The following is a 14398-nucleotide window of genomic DNA, read 5'->3' as shown; positions in this document are numbered from 1 at the left end:
TAAGGCATAATGATGTGCAAAAGACAGAAATTAAGATGATGTCTTTCATTCATAAGGATGCTCTGGTAAGTTATACCTTAACAAATGCTTTACCAATACTTTGTCAAAATAAAATCGAATATAGAGTAAAAAATCCCAGATCAATACTATAAGGTTTCTTCAAAGTGCCACCTCTGTTTAGTTGTTAATTTATAGAACTGTGCCTAATAATTTAATGAGTCCTATAAGGTAGGTTAATGTTGGAAAATCACATACAATGGAAGAAGTAATACATAAAACACACCCCTAAGAAGGGAAGAAAATATTTCAAAAGAAAACAACATAAGATAAAGAAGTTACCATGTCCACTTATTTTCAAAAAGAGGTAATATTTCAGATGACTTAAAGATAATTTAAACCAAAACCAACCTAGGAATGCTAAAAATTCAATGCTCACATACGGACTCATATTTTATATATTATAAATTGTAATTATCTCAAATATTCTCAAAGAACAGGGTACTTCTACCATGAAGAATAGATATTAGAGACAGTAGCTTATTTAATCATCTATGTATTCTCTAAAAACTGAAAATAAAGACAAACTGAAAAAATTTCCAAATTTCAATTCAAAAAAGAATTTTGGCAAGATACGTGAAATACTTTATTTAAATATTAGTGTTAACTTTTCAATAAAGCTATAGAGTCAGAGGAAACAGGGTTGAGGTTGGCTGAAAGAAAGTTTATATAACGACTATGTTTGCTAAACTCTCAAGCACATAGGCACATACGCATAAAAGCTGAAAATATGTGCAGGGCAAAATAATAATAATAATAATTGAGCAGAAAAAAATAATGAGAAAGCATTAAATGAGAACAGCGGCCAAGAACACCTAGCTTTAAAAGGCAGTAATAATAAAGTATTTAAAAGCATACACACCAGAATATTCCCCTGGGTAAGCAGCCCAAGAGAAAACATGAATGAGAATCTCAATTAGATTGTTTTCAGAAAGCAAGATCTACACTCATTTATTTCAAAATGAGAGAGAGAAGCCAATAAAATTGAAAAGATATAAAGAAACCAAACACAATACAGTATATTATAAACAGGGAAAAAATGTTGAAATATGTACTCTATGGAAATTATATCCTATAATGTAGTTTCTTAAGTTTACACATTCCCAGTGAGGAGTTCTCTTAAAATCTAGTGTATAAATGTAACGTGATCAATAGGACTGCCTCAAATTTTCACTTTGAAATGTGTCAATAAAAACTGGTAACTGTTAAGAAAAACATAATATGAAGTGGCCCTGCTCCGATTCAAGATTCAACTAAGGATAAACTTAGGTCTAATGAGCAAAAACCTGTCTGATAGTTTTTAAAGTAATAGGCATCTCATTTGCATTTTAGCAATGATTCTCAAGCTAGGTCCCATAAATGGGCTTCTGAATTATCTGTTAATTCCTTGAGAAAGTATGCACAATTTAATCTATTTCTGTAGGTATGTTTTTTCAAAAGTACACTAGTCTCTTACAAATTCTCCTATAAAGGAGTTTTAATTCCAAAAGATAAAGAAGCATAGATTTAGAGGTGAAACAAAACTGTTAGAGCAATCCATTCACTTAGTTGCTGTGCTAAGTGCCAAAGACTCCACAATTAGCAAAAGTCATAGTTATCTTCACCACATTGAGCTTACAAGGAGACAGGTACATTAAAAATTACAGTGAAGTATGAAGAGTGGCCTAATAAGGTGCAGTGCCATGGGAATATATTTCTAGACAACTGAGCTTTAACTAGGGGATCAAGGCAGAATTCCTCGGAGAGGATGTGCCACTTAATCAAAGACAAGAAAGGGATAACAGAGATACATAGTTGTTTTTTTTTTTTTTAAAGCAAAGAAGCAAACAATCCTTCATGACTGGTTGTGAAGAGAGATTAAAGCAGCAGAACTGAGCTGATGGTGAGGTCATTCATTGAATTATTATGTGTTGGTGTAAAGAACAGCCTTGGAAGACAGGACAACATAGATGTTGATAAACTCAGCTTTAGGTATATGAACTATGAAGCTCTTCAAATCATCTTAGAGGTGTCTAGTGGGCTGTCTGGAAGTCTGGGGATCCAGAAAAAAAGTCTTGGATGGAGATAAAAATCTTTGGGGCAATTAGCCATGAAAACAACAAAGAACAAGAGCTAAGATTTCCCAAACATGGGAGAAGGCCTGAACTAGGGAAATCTGAAAGATAAGCCAGAGAAAGCAGATCTTGCAAAGAAGACTAAAGAGGAATAGTCAGAGGCAGGAAAGAATACAGGGAAGTCACAGAAACCCAGCAAAGATAGTTTTAAAGACAAATGATATTTGAAAAGTCACGTGAGATAAGTGAGCAGAACTTCTGGATATAGCAAATAAGAAGGTTGCTTCAGGGAAGGTTAGTGCGGGGCAGAATGCCAGACTGCAGTCTGCAGAGGTGCAAGTGGGACAGTGGAAATCCTGCTAGTTAAACGCAACCACACTTAAGAAGTCTTTTTCCTACTGGTGTATCACAAGTATCTAAATAGTGCTAGGCACACAACAGACAACTACTTCGTTGATACTGCCGCATAAAAGTATGACTAGAAATGGGAGGAGAATGAGTGATATACAGTGGGAAGGTACTAAAGATACGGGGTCAGAGGTGGGAAGTGTTTTTTTTTTTAAATGGAAGTGACCTGAACATATTTAAATGGTAACAGGAAGAAGTTAGTAAAAATAGTGAAGTTGAAAATACAGAATTTAATCAAGAGAAAGAAAAAGATCACTGAAAACAAGAAAGTCAAGGGATTAGATGCTGATCAAGTTAAAGGACAAGCTGTGGGGGGTTATCCCTTTTAAATTATTAAAACTGGAAAAAAAGTAATCTAAATACTGAGTATACGTACGACTGCAAAAACAAGAGAATAGTTTTACAACAACATAGCATTAGAAAAATATATAGTAATTTATAGAAATGGACTATGTACTTATTTATCAATCAAAGATCAGTTAAGGAACGTTGGGGAACAATTTTGCTAGTTTAACTACTTTCCATTTCTTGAGTATTGTACCTCAATTGCTATCAGTGAACTGAACAGAAGAGAAGCCAAGGGACAACTATATGCCTGGAGATTTCATTTAATATCTTTGACCAAGAAATATTCATGTAGGCATAAATCTCTATACTTAATGTAATATATTAAAATCTAATATGGAACATTCTAGAGATAAATGTATCAATATCTGCAATAGGGAAAAGACAGTAGTTTACAATCTATTTCTTATTTTCAAAGTGGAAAGGAAGCCAGAGTATCAGAATTTTGCTTTTAACCTATTTATTATGCTTAATTTTCTGACTTAAAAGAATGGACGCTTTCAGAAAATATTTGATTTAAATGAACACAATGATTTCTAAGTACTAAGTGGCTTCTTAACGCTTTACAAAAAAGTTTGGGGCCAACAACATCAATAATGGTATTATTCAATATTGGATAAGGCAGCAGAGTATACAAACTAAATTTAAAAAGCACTTCATTCTAGTTAAATACAAAGGGAATGCATGCAGGAATTTTGGGGGGATGATGTATATTGTTTCTGCTGGTGTTAAACAACTATGCATTTGTCAAAACCAAGAATTCACCAAAAGAGTGAATTTTACTGTATATAAATTTGAATATAAGTTTAAACATTTGAAAATTCTTCTTTTTCTTTTTTTCCCCAGTTTCAGTTTTATTAGGTATAATTATTACAGTCTGACTGCACATATACATTATATTGCATGTAAATACATATATACAATATACTGCACATTTTGTTTTAGTTTACATATATATACTGATCATTGTTTCTAAGAACAGATTAGAGCTTTAGCTTTTTAAACTTACATAGTTGTCAAAGCAATAAACCCAACCACAAAATAAGAATCAGCAGAATGTGGTAATCCAATTATAAAGGACAGTCAAATGTGCTTACACATATTCAAGAAATCAATCATCTAAGTTATAAATAATAAGTAGTTCATTTGTGTCCTTATTTTTTATCATCTTTTTTTAGATTCCACTTATAAGTGATATCATACGGCATTTTTCTTTCTCTCTGAAGCCCACATCGCTTAGAATGATGATCTTCAGGTCTATTCATGTCGCTGCAAATGGTATTATTCTTTTTTATGGCTGAGTAGTGTTCCTTTGTATACATGTGCCACTTCTTTATCCAGTCATGTGTTGATGGACATTTGGTTGTTTCCATGTCTTGGCTATTGTAAATAGTACTGCTATGAACACTGGGGTGCATGCATCTTTTTAAATTATATTACTCTCCAGGTATATGTCCTAGAGTGGGATTGCTGGAATACATGGCAAGTCTATTTTTGGTTTTTTAAGGAACCTCCGTACTGTCCTCCATTATGGCTGCACCAATCTACACTCCAACTAATAGTGTAGGAGGGCTCCCTTTTCTCCACATCCTCTCCAGCATCTCTCCTTTGTAGATGTTTCAACGATGGCCATTCTGGCTGGTGTAGGGTGATACCTCACTGTAGTTTTGATCTGCATTTCTCTGGCAGTTAGCAATGATGAGCATTTTTTCATGTGCCTATTGGCCAATTGTATGTCTTCATTGGAGAAATGCTTGTTTAGCTCTTATGTCTCTTTTTGGACTGGGTTGCTTGTTTTTTCGATATTAAGGTGTATGAGCCATTTGTATGTTTTAGAAATTAGTCCCTTGTCAGTTGCATCATTTGCAAATATTTTCTCACATTCTGTAGGCTACCTTTTCGTTTTGTTGATGATATCCTTAGCTGTACAAAAGCTTTTCAGTTTAATTAGATCCCATTTGTTTATTTTTGCTTTTATTTTCATTACTCCAGGAGCTGGTTCAAAAACTGCGAGTGTTCTGCCTATGTTTTCCTCTAGAAGTTTAATAGTATCTCATCTTAAATTTAGGTCTTTAATCCATTTTGAGTTTACTTTTGTATATGGTGTTAGAAAATGTTCTAATTTCAATCTTTTACAGGTAGCTGTTCAGTTTTTCCAGCACCACTTATTGAAAAGACTGTCTTTTATCCACTGTATATTCTTGCCTCCTTTGGCGTAGATTAATTGACCATAAGTGTGTGGGTTTATTTCTGGACTTTTTATCCTGTTACATTGATATATGAGTCTGTTTTTGTGGCATTACCATACTGTTTTGATTACTGCAGCTTTGTAGTATAGTCTGAAGTCAGGGAGTGTAATTCCCCTAGCTCCATTCTTCTTTTTCAAGATTGTTTTGGCTATTTGGGTTCTTCTGTGTTTCCATACAAATTTTAACATTTTTATTCCAGCTCTGTGAAGAATGTCACTGGCAATTTGATAGGGACTGTACTGAATCTGTAAATTGCCTTGGGTGGTATGGCCATTTTAACAGTACTGATTTTTCCAATCCAAGAACAGTGTATCTTTCCATTTGTTTATGTCATCTTCAATTTCCTTCATCAGTGTCTTATAGTTTTCAGTACATAGGTCTTATGCCTCCTTGGGTAGGTTTGTACCTAGGTATTTTATTCTTTTTGGTGCAATGGTAAATGGTATTATTTCCTTAATTTTCCTTTCTGCTATTTCATTGTTAGTGTATAGAAATGCAACTGATTCCTATATATTAATTTTGTATTCTGCAACTTTACCAAATTCATTGATGAGTTCTAGTAGTTTTCTGCTCACTTCTTCAAGGTTTTCTATGTCATCTGGAAACAGTGACAGTTTTACTTCTTCGTTTCCAATTTGGACTCCTTTTATTTCTTTTTCTTCTCTGATTGTGATGGCTAAGACTTCAAAAATTATGTTGAATAAAAGTGGTGAGAGTGGGCATCCTTGTCTTGTTCCTGATCTTAGAGGAAACGCTTTCAGCTTTTCCCCGTTAAATATGATGGTAGCTGTGGGTTTGTCATATATAGCCTTTTTTATGTTGAGGTATGTTGCATCTATGCCCACTTTCTGGAGAGTTTTGATCATAAATGGATGTTGAATTTTATAAAAAGCTTTCTCTGCATCTATTGAAATTATCATATGGTTTTCATTCTTCAGTTTCTTAATATTGGTGTATCATGTTTATTGATTTGTGGATACTGAAAAATCCCTGCATACCTGGGATAAATTCTACTCGATCATGCTGTATAATCCTTTTAATGCATTGTTGGAATCAATTTGCTAGTATTTTGTTGCAGATTTTTGCATCCATGTTCATAAGTGATATTGGCCTATAATTTTCCTTTTGGTGATATCTTTGTCTGGTTTTGGTATCAGCATGATGATGGCCTCATAGAATGAGTTTGGAAGTGTTCCTTCGTCTGCAATTTTTCTGGAATAGTTTCATAAGGATAGGTGTTAACTCTTCTCTAAATGTTTGGTAGAATTCACCTGTAAAGCCATCTTGGTCCTGGACTTCTGTTTGTTGGGAGGGTTTTAGTTACTGATTCAATTTCAGTACTGGTAATTGGTCTATTCATATAGTCCATTTCTTCCTGGTTTAGTCTTGGCAAATTGTATCTTTCTAAGAAATTGTCCATTTCTTCTACATTGTCCTTTTTGTTGGTGTGTATTTGCTCATAATATCCTCTTATGATTCCTTGTATTTCTGTAGTGTCAGTTGTAACTTCTCCTTTTTCATCTCTGATTTTATTAATTTGGGCCCTCTCCCTTTTTTTATTGATGAGTCTGACCAAAGGCTTATCAATTTTGTTTATCTTTTCAAAGAATCAGCCTTTAGTTTCACTGATCTTTTCTATTGTTTGTTAGTCTCTATTTCATTTATTTCTGCTCTAATTTTTATGATTTCTTTTCTTCTACTAACTTTGGGGTTTGTTTGTTCTTCTTCCTCCAGCTGCTTTAGGTGTAAGGTTAGGCTGTTTACTTGCGATTGTTCTTGTTTCCTGAGGTAGGCTTGTATTGCTATAAACTTCCCTCTGAGAACTGCTTTTGCTGCGTCCCAGAAGTTTTGGATCATTGTGCTTTCATTTTCATTTGTCTCAAAGTACTTTTTTTATCTCCTCTTTGATTTCTTCCATGATCCACTGGTTGTTTAGTAGCATACTGTTTAGCCTTCACATGTTTGCGGGTTTTTTTCTTATAGTTGATTTCTAACCTTATAGCATTGTGGTTGGAAAAGATCCTTGGTATGATTCCAATTTTCTTAAATTCCTGAGGCTAGCTATGTGGGCCAGCATGTGGTCAGTTCTGGAGAATGTTCCATGTGCACCTGAGAAGAATGTATACTCTGTTGTTTTCGGATGGAATGCTCTATAGATATCAATTAGGTCCATCTGGTGTAATGTGTTATTTAGGGCCTGTATTTCCTTATTGATTTTCAGTGTGGATGATCTGTCCATTGATGTAAGTGGGGTGTTAAGGTCCCCCACTATTACAGTTATTGTCTATTTCTCTTTTTACGTCTGTTAACAATTACCTTACATATTGAGGTGCTTCTATGTTGGGTGCATATATATTTACAATTGTTACATTATCGTCTTGGATTAATCCCTGAAGCATTATGTAGTGTCCTTCTTTGGCTCTTTAAACAGTCTTTATTTTACAATCTATTTTGTCTGATATAAGTATTGCTACTCCAGCTTTCTTTTGATTTCCATTTGCATGGAATATCTTTTTCCATCCCCTTACTTTCAACCTGCATGTGTCTCTAGCTCTGAAGTGGGTCTCTTGTAGACAGCATATATATGGGTCTTGCTTTTTTTACCCATTCAGCCAGTCTGTGTCTTTTGGCTGGGGCATTTAATCCATTTACATTTAAGGTAATTATTGATAGGTGTGCTCTTACTGCCTTTTGTTAATTGTTTTGAGTTTGTTTTTGTAGATCTTGCCCCCTACCCCCTTTCTTCTTTTTGTTCTCTTTTCTTGTGCTTTGATGACTAGAGAAGTTCCTTTAACATTTGTTGTAAAGCTGATCTGGAGGTGCTGAATTCTTTTAGCTTTTATTTACTTGTGAAACTTTTGCTTTCTCCATCAAATCTGAATGAGAGCCTTGCTGGATAGAATATTCTTGGCTCTAAGTTTTCTCCCTTCACTTATTTCTAACATTTTTTTGCATTTGCCTCTCAGTTTTGCCAGGGAGTCTGGCAAATCTTTAAAGGAACTTTTCATGCATAATTTAATGTTAACAAAGCTAGAATATAAATTTAAATGTAAAAATGGAGTGTTCCTTAAGATCTTTTAGCCTTTCTTGAGAAATACAAACTAATTCAATTGCTTCCAATGTTTTATTTAGACTTTAATGGTGGGAGTCTATGTCTAACTCAGAATAATTTTATTTATATACTTTCAATCTCTCTTACTTTAGATTAAGAGTTTGAGCTCTATTTACACAGAACTTGTATTTCCTTCAAAAAATACTTCTGTCAAAGACATAACTGGTAATCAATAAATTTATCATAAATGAATGCAAGCAACACCTCTCTATATTCACAAGAACTGACAAACAGCACCTTTTGAGCACAGTGTAGTCTGTATGATAATTACAGTAAGAGATACAAAAAAGGCTTGGAAACCAGAATCTATTTCAAAGGCATAGATTATTTAATACTATGAACTTTTCAATTTCTATAAGGTTTTAAGTTATAAGAAAGGCACACCAAAGCAACTGACATAAGTCAGATTCATGTAATTATTGTTGAAAGGAACTTCAGAGACCACCTAGAGCAAGAGCAAACTTTTTCTGTAAAGGGCCAGACGGTGAATATTTTAGGCTTTGTAAACTACATGATCTCCGTGCAGATAACTTAACTCTGCTGTTGTGGTGTAAAAGTAACTATAGACAATATATAAACAAATGAGTGTGGCTGTGTCCCAGTTAAACTTTATTTGTACACATTGGAAGTGAGCTGGATTTGGTCCATAAGCTGCAGTGTCCAATCCCTGAACTCTTTCTTTTTATACACAAAGAAACTAAGGCCAAGAGAGGTTAAACTATTTGACAAAGGTCACCAGATAAATAGTGGAAGGGTAAATGCAGTATTTGTTTCAAACCAGGTATTCTTCAACAACACAAACTCTAAAATGATTACATTTCTCAAAGAGTTAACATAGAATGTTCTATGAAATCTCAGAAAAATCAAGTGTTGTAATTTCTTATGTAAGGTCAAAAGAATTTAATGAAATGTATTTAAGCCATGAAGTAGCAATCCATCAATCCATACCTATACATTTACGTACACACACATACACACATATATATAAAATCACTGTTTCTTTTTTTTAATCATATAATTGTAACTTTAAAAAATTTTTTATTGTTTTTAACTGAAGTATAGTCAGTTTACAATATTGTGTCAATTTCTGGTATACAGCACAATGTTTCAGTCAAACATATACACACCTACTTGTTTTCATATTCTTTTCACTATATGTTACAAGATACTGAATATAATTCCCTGTGCTAAACAGTATAAATTTGTTGTTTATATATTTTATATTCAGTAGTTAGTATCCGCAGATTTTTTTAATCTATTTTTTTATTGAGGTATAGTCAGTTTTACAATGTTGTGTCAATTTCTGGTGTATAGCACAATGCTTCAGTCACACATGAATATACATATATTCATTTTCATATTCTTTTTCACCATAAGCTACTACAAGATATCGAATATAGTTCCCTGTGCTATACAGTATAAACTTATTGTTTATATATTTTATATATAGTAGGTAATATCTGCAAATCTTGAACTCTCAATTTGTATCCCTTTCCACCACTTTTCCCCCTGGTAACCGTAAGTTTATTTTTTTTCCCCTTCCTTTCCTTTTGTAAAACATTTTCAATCTTTGTTGTTGGGGTTTTTCTTAACACATGAATTTTATTTACTTTTATTATTTATTTGTTTTAATGTACAACATATATATACATATGTGTGTGAATATATATAATGGATGTAAGTAAATGTATTTTTTAAACATTTTTTATTTAGTTATAGTCATTTTACAATGTTGTGTCAAATTCCAGTGTAGAGCACAATTTTTCAGTTATACATGAACAAACATATATTCATTGTCACATTTTTTTTCCACTGTGAGCTACTACAAGATCTTGTATGTACTTCCCTGTGCTATACAGTATAATCTTGTTTATCTATTCTACATATGCCTGTCAGTATCTACAAATTTTGAACTCCCAGTCTGTCCCTTCCCAACCTCCTCCCCCTTGGCAACCACAAGTTTGTACTCTATGTCTGAGTCTGTTTCTGCTTTGTATTTATGTTTTGTTTTTTTTTCATTTTTTAAAGATTCCACATATGAGCAATCTCATATGGTATTTTTCTTTCTCTTTCTGGCTTACTTCACTTAGAATGACATTCTTCAGGGACACCCTTGTTGCTGCAAATGGCGTTATGTTGTCGGTTTTTATGGCTGAGTAGTATTCCATTGTATAAATATACCACTTCTTCTTTATCCAGTCATCCGTTGACGGACATTTAGGCTATTTCCATGTCTTGGGTATTGTCAATAGGGCTGCTATGAACATTGGGGTGCAGGTGTCATCCTGAAATAGGGTTCCTTCTGGATATATGCCCAAGAGTGGGATTCCTGGGTCATATGGTAAGTCTATTCCTAGTCTTTTGAGGAATCTCCATACTGTTTTCCACAGTGGCTGCACCAAACTGCATTCCCACCAGCAGTGTAGGAGGGTACCCTTTTCTCCACAGCCTCTCCAGCATTTGTCATTTGTGGACTTTTGAATGATGGCCATTCTGACTGGTGTGAGGTGATACCTCATTGTAGTTTTGATTTGCATTTCTCTGATAATTAGTGACACAGAGCATTTTTTCACGTGCCTATTGATCATTTGTATGTCTTCCTTGGAGAATTGTTTGTTTAGGTCTTCTGCCCATTTTTGGATTGGGTTGTTTGTTTTTTCTTATTAAGTCGTATGAGCTGCTTATATATTCTGGAGATCAAGCCTTTGTCGGTTTCATTTGCAAAAATTTTCTCCCTTTCTGTAGGCTGTCGCTTTGTTTTACTTATGGTTTCCTTTGCTGTGCAGAAGCTTGTATGTTTCATTAGGTCCCTTGTTTATTCTTGCTTTTATCAATCTTTGTTGTTTTATAAAATCAATTTATTTAAATTTTTATTTGTTGGGGGAGGTGGTTAAGGTTTACTTATTTACTTCTTTAAATGGAGATACTGGGGATTGAATCCAGTGCCTCGTGAATGCTAAGCATGCATTCTACCACTAAGCTATACCCTACCCCCCATAAGTTTGTTTTCTATGTTATCATTGTGTTTCTCATGTGTAATACTGTTCTCAGAATACAGGGATTCAATAAATTGTGTTACATGAATTCAAAATACAAATTAAAATGCAATTCAATTTTAGGCACACTCATATGTGAAAATACTTTCATTTAAAACTTTCATGATCTCAAAGAACACGTTTCTATTAATTACTTAAAAGTGCAGTAACTCTGCACCACTGGGCAGTCAGAGACATTGTAAAGAAATCTTCAATTAGATCATTTTAAAAAAAACCTCTCTTTAAAACAATATGATTCTACTTCAGATGAACTATCATACCTAGTAAATCTGCTCCTTCATCCACATCTCCAATTAGGCCTGAACCAGCTGAAGACAGTTCTTCAAAGAGAGATTCTGTATTGCGATCAAAAGCTTTATTCTCTATGCCTTTGGTAGGAGTGCTATGCAACAAAAACAACAAAACCAAATCAACAATTATAACAAAGACGTTTTTATCAGTGCAAAATGAATACAAAAGGCTAAGTTACATAGGAATTTTTTTACCTGAAATTTAATATAAATTCTTATTTAACAAGATTTCTCAGAGGGTTCCTAAGAAATTTCCATTAAACTCCATAGAGAGAAGTGAAGAAATTACAGAATGTTTTTGTGGTGAGATCCTAGCAAACACAAAGAATAAATGGCAGCTAACAGAAAGCATAACTCTGCACTGTATCAGGCAGTCTAAGTGCTTTCACAGATTACCTTATAAAACAAAACGTTCATACCCACTCTAAAAAGCGGTTGCTGCTATTATCCCAATTTTATAGAAGAGGAAACTAAAAAGGCTGATGAATTTGCTAAGATCATCCTGCAAATGAGTGAAAGAGGCAGAATTCAAACCCAGGCAGCCAGGCTTCAGAATCCATAATCTTAACTCTGTGTGTGTGTGTGTGTGTGTGTGTGTGTGTGTGTGTGTGTGTGTGTGTATACTGTCTCTGTATAAATTGGCATGGTATCTATTAAAATTTAATATGCAAATACCTACTTGACCCAAGAATTTGATGTCCAAAAAATCCCTACAAAAATCCTGTCACAAGAAGGCAATTATGTATGTAAAATGATGGTCAGAGCAGTATTTTCACAGTAGCAAAAGTTGAAACGCCCTAAGTGATCATTAATAAGATGCAGAAGAAATAAGTTATGGATACAAATAAAAGTTTAAAATTTTAATTTTATAGTTAAAAATATTAAAATAGAGCTTTCCAAACAAACAAACTAAAGTGCATTTTAAAAGGCAAGTTGCAGAGCTCTGGTCAAGATGGCGGAGTGGTAGGCCCAGGAGCTTGCCGCTCCTTGCAACTACAACAAAACCACAACTGAATGCCAAACAACCATCAAAAAAAAAAGACTGGAACCTAGCAGAAAAGATCTTCTGCAACTGGAAACATAAAAAGGGAACCACAGCAGGACAGTAGGAGGGGCGTGCTCGGGATATAATTGGGCCCCATACCCCCCGGGTGGGCAACCCACAAGCTGAAGAATAGTTAAGTTGCAGAGGCCCTCCCACAGGAGTGAGAGCTCTAATCCCTACATCAGTCTCCCCAGACCGGGTTCTAGCATTGGGAAGAGAAGGGAACACCAGGATATCTGGTTTTGAAGGCTTGGCTCCAGGAGCTCCACAGGACTGGAGGAAACAGAGACTCCATTCACTTGAGAAGCGTACACGGAAACTCACATGCACCAGGTCCAAGCACAGAGGCAGTGATTTCATAGGAACCTGCGCCAGACCAGCCTGCTGGATTTGGAGGGTCTCCTGGGGGTGTGGGGGATGGCTGCGGCTCACTCAAGGGACATAAAAGCTGGTGGCGGACATTCTAGGAGTGTTAATCTACATGAGCTTTCCGGGAGGCTGACATCTTGATTGGATCATGAGCACAAAGACCTAGCCCCACCCAACAGGCAGCAGGGAAGCCTCAGGCCAAACAACATACAGGGTGGGAACACAGCCCCACCCATCATCAGACTTCCTAAGCCACAAAGGCCTCCTACCCACCAGAGGTCCATGACCAAGCTTCACCCAGCAGTGGGCAGGCACTGGCTCCTCCTGCCAGGAAACCTGCATAAGCCTTTAGTCCAACCTCATCCACCAGGGACAGATACTAGAAGTAAGAAAACAACAATCCCAAAACCTGTGGAAGGAATCTACAAACACAGAGAAAGATAGACGATATGAGGTGGCAAAGGAATATCTCCCAGGCCAAGGCACAAAATAAAATCCCAGAAGAAGAAATAAGTGATGAGGAGATTGGAAATTTACCTGAGAAAGACTTTTAAGTAATGATGGTGAAGATGTTTAGAGAACTCAAGAAGAGTATACATGCATAGAGTGAAGTTTTCAGCAAAAAGTTGGAAAATATAAATACCCAAACAGAGCTGAAGAATAAAATCACTGAAATGAACAATATACTGGAAGGAATGAAGAATAAATGAAGCAGAACAGATCAGTGAACTAGAAGACAGATTAGTGGAAATCACTACTTCAGAACATAAAAAATAAAAAGGAATGAGGATAGTTTAAGAGAACGCTGGGACAACATGAAGCACTCTTATATTCACATTATAGGGGCCCCATAAAGAGAAGAGAGAGAGAGAAAAGACCTGGGAACATTTTTGGAGAGATAATAACTGAAAACTTCCCCAACTTGGGAAAGGAAACAGTCACCCAAGTCCTGGAAGAGCAGAGAGTACCACACAGAATCAACCCAAAGAGGAACACACCAAGATACATAGACATCAAACAGACAAAAACTAAGGATAAGGAGAAAATATTAAAATTAGCAAGAGAAAAGCAACAAATAACATACAAGGGAACTCCTAAAAGGTTATCAGCTGATTTTTCAGCACAAACTCTACAGGCCAGAAGGGAGTGGCACGATATATTTAAAGTGATGCAAGGGGGAAACTTACAACCAAGAATACTCTATCCAGCAAGGCTCTCATTCATACTTGATGGAGAAATCAAAAGCTTCACAGATAAACAAAAGCTAAAAAGATTTCAGCACCACCAAACCAGCTTTACAACAAATGCTAAAGAACCTTCTCTAGTCATCAAACCATAAGAAAAGAGAACAAAATGAAGAAAGAGAAAAGAGAGAGAGACCTACAAAAGATTGCTTTGGCTGTTTGGGGTCTT

At 35.2% G+C, this 14398-nt stretch overlaps 1 protein-coding gene across 5 annotated transcripts in view; it reads right to left on the bottom strand.

Annotated features, from left to right (window-relative positions):
* The window catches only part of SPAG9 (sperm associated antigen 9), a 132945-nt gene that overhangs the window by 34409 nt on the left and 84138 nt on the right, over positions 1-14398 (bottom strand). For all 5 annotated transcript variants that reach the window (XM_064496073.1, XM_010990320.3, XM_064496076.1 and 2 more), the window contains one exon: positions 11542-11663. In XM_064496073.1, coding sequence (XP_064352143.1) covers positions 11542-11663 — 122 coding nt within the window. The remainder of the gene's footprint in view (positions 1-11541; positions 11664-14398) is intronic.

Source organism: Camelus dromedarius, chromosome 16, assembly GCF_036321535.1.
Source record: "Camelus dromedarius isolate mCamDro1 chromosome 16, mCamDro1.pat, whole genome shotgun sequence".
Classification (NCBI taxonomy): domain Eukaryota; kingdom Metazoa; phylum Chordata; class Mammalia; order Artiodactyla; family Camelidae; genus Camelus; species Camelus dromedarius.
Note: the sequence above shows the minus strand (reverse complement) of the source record. Positions and strands in the feature narration are given on the sequence as shown.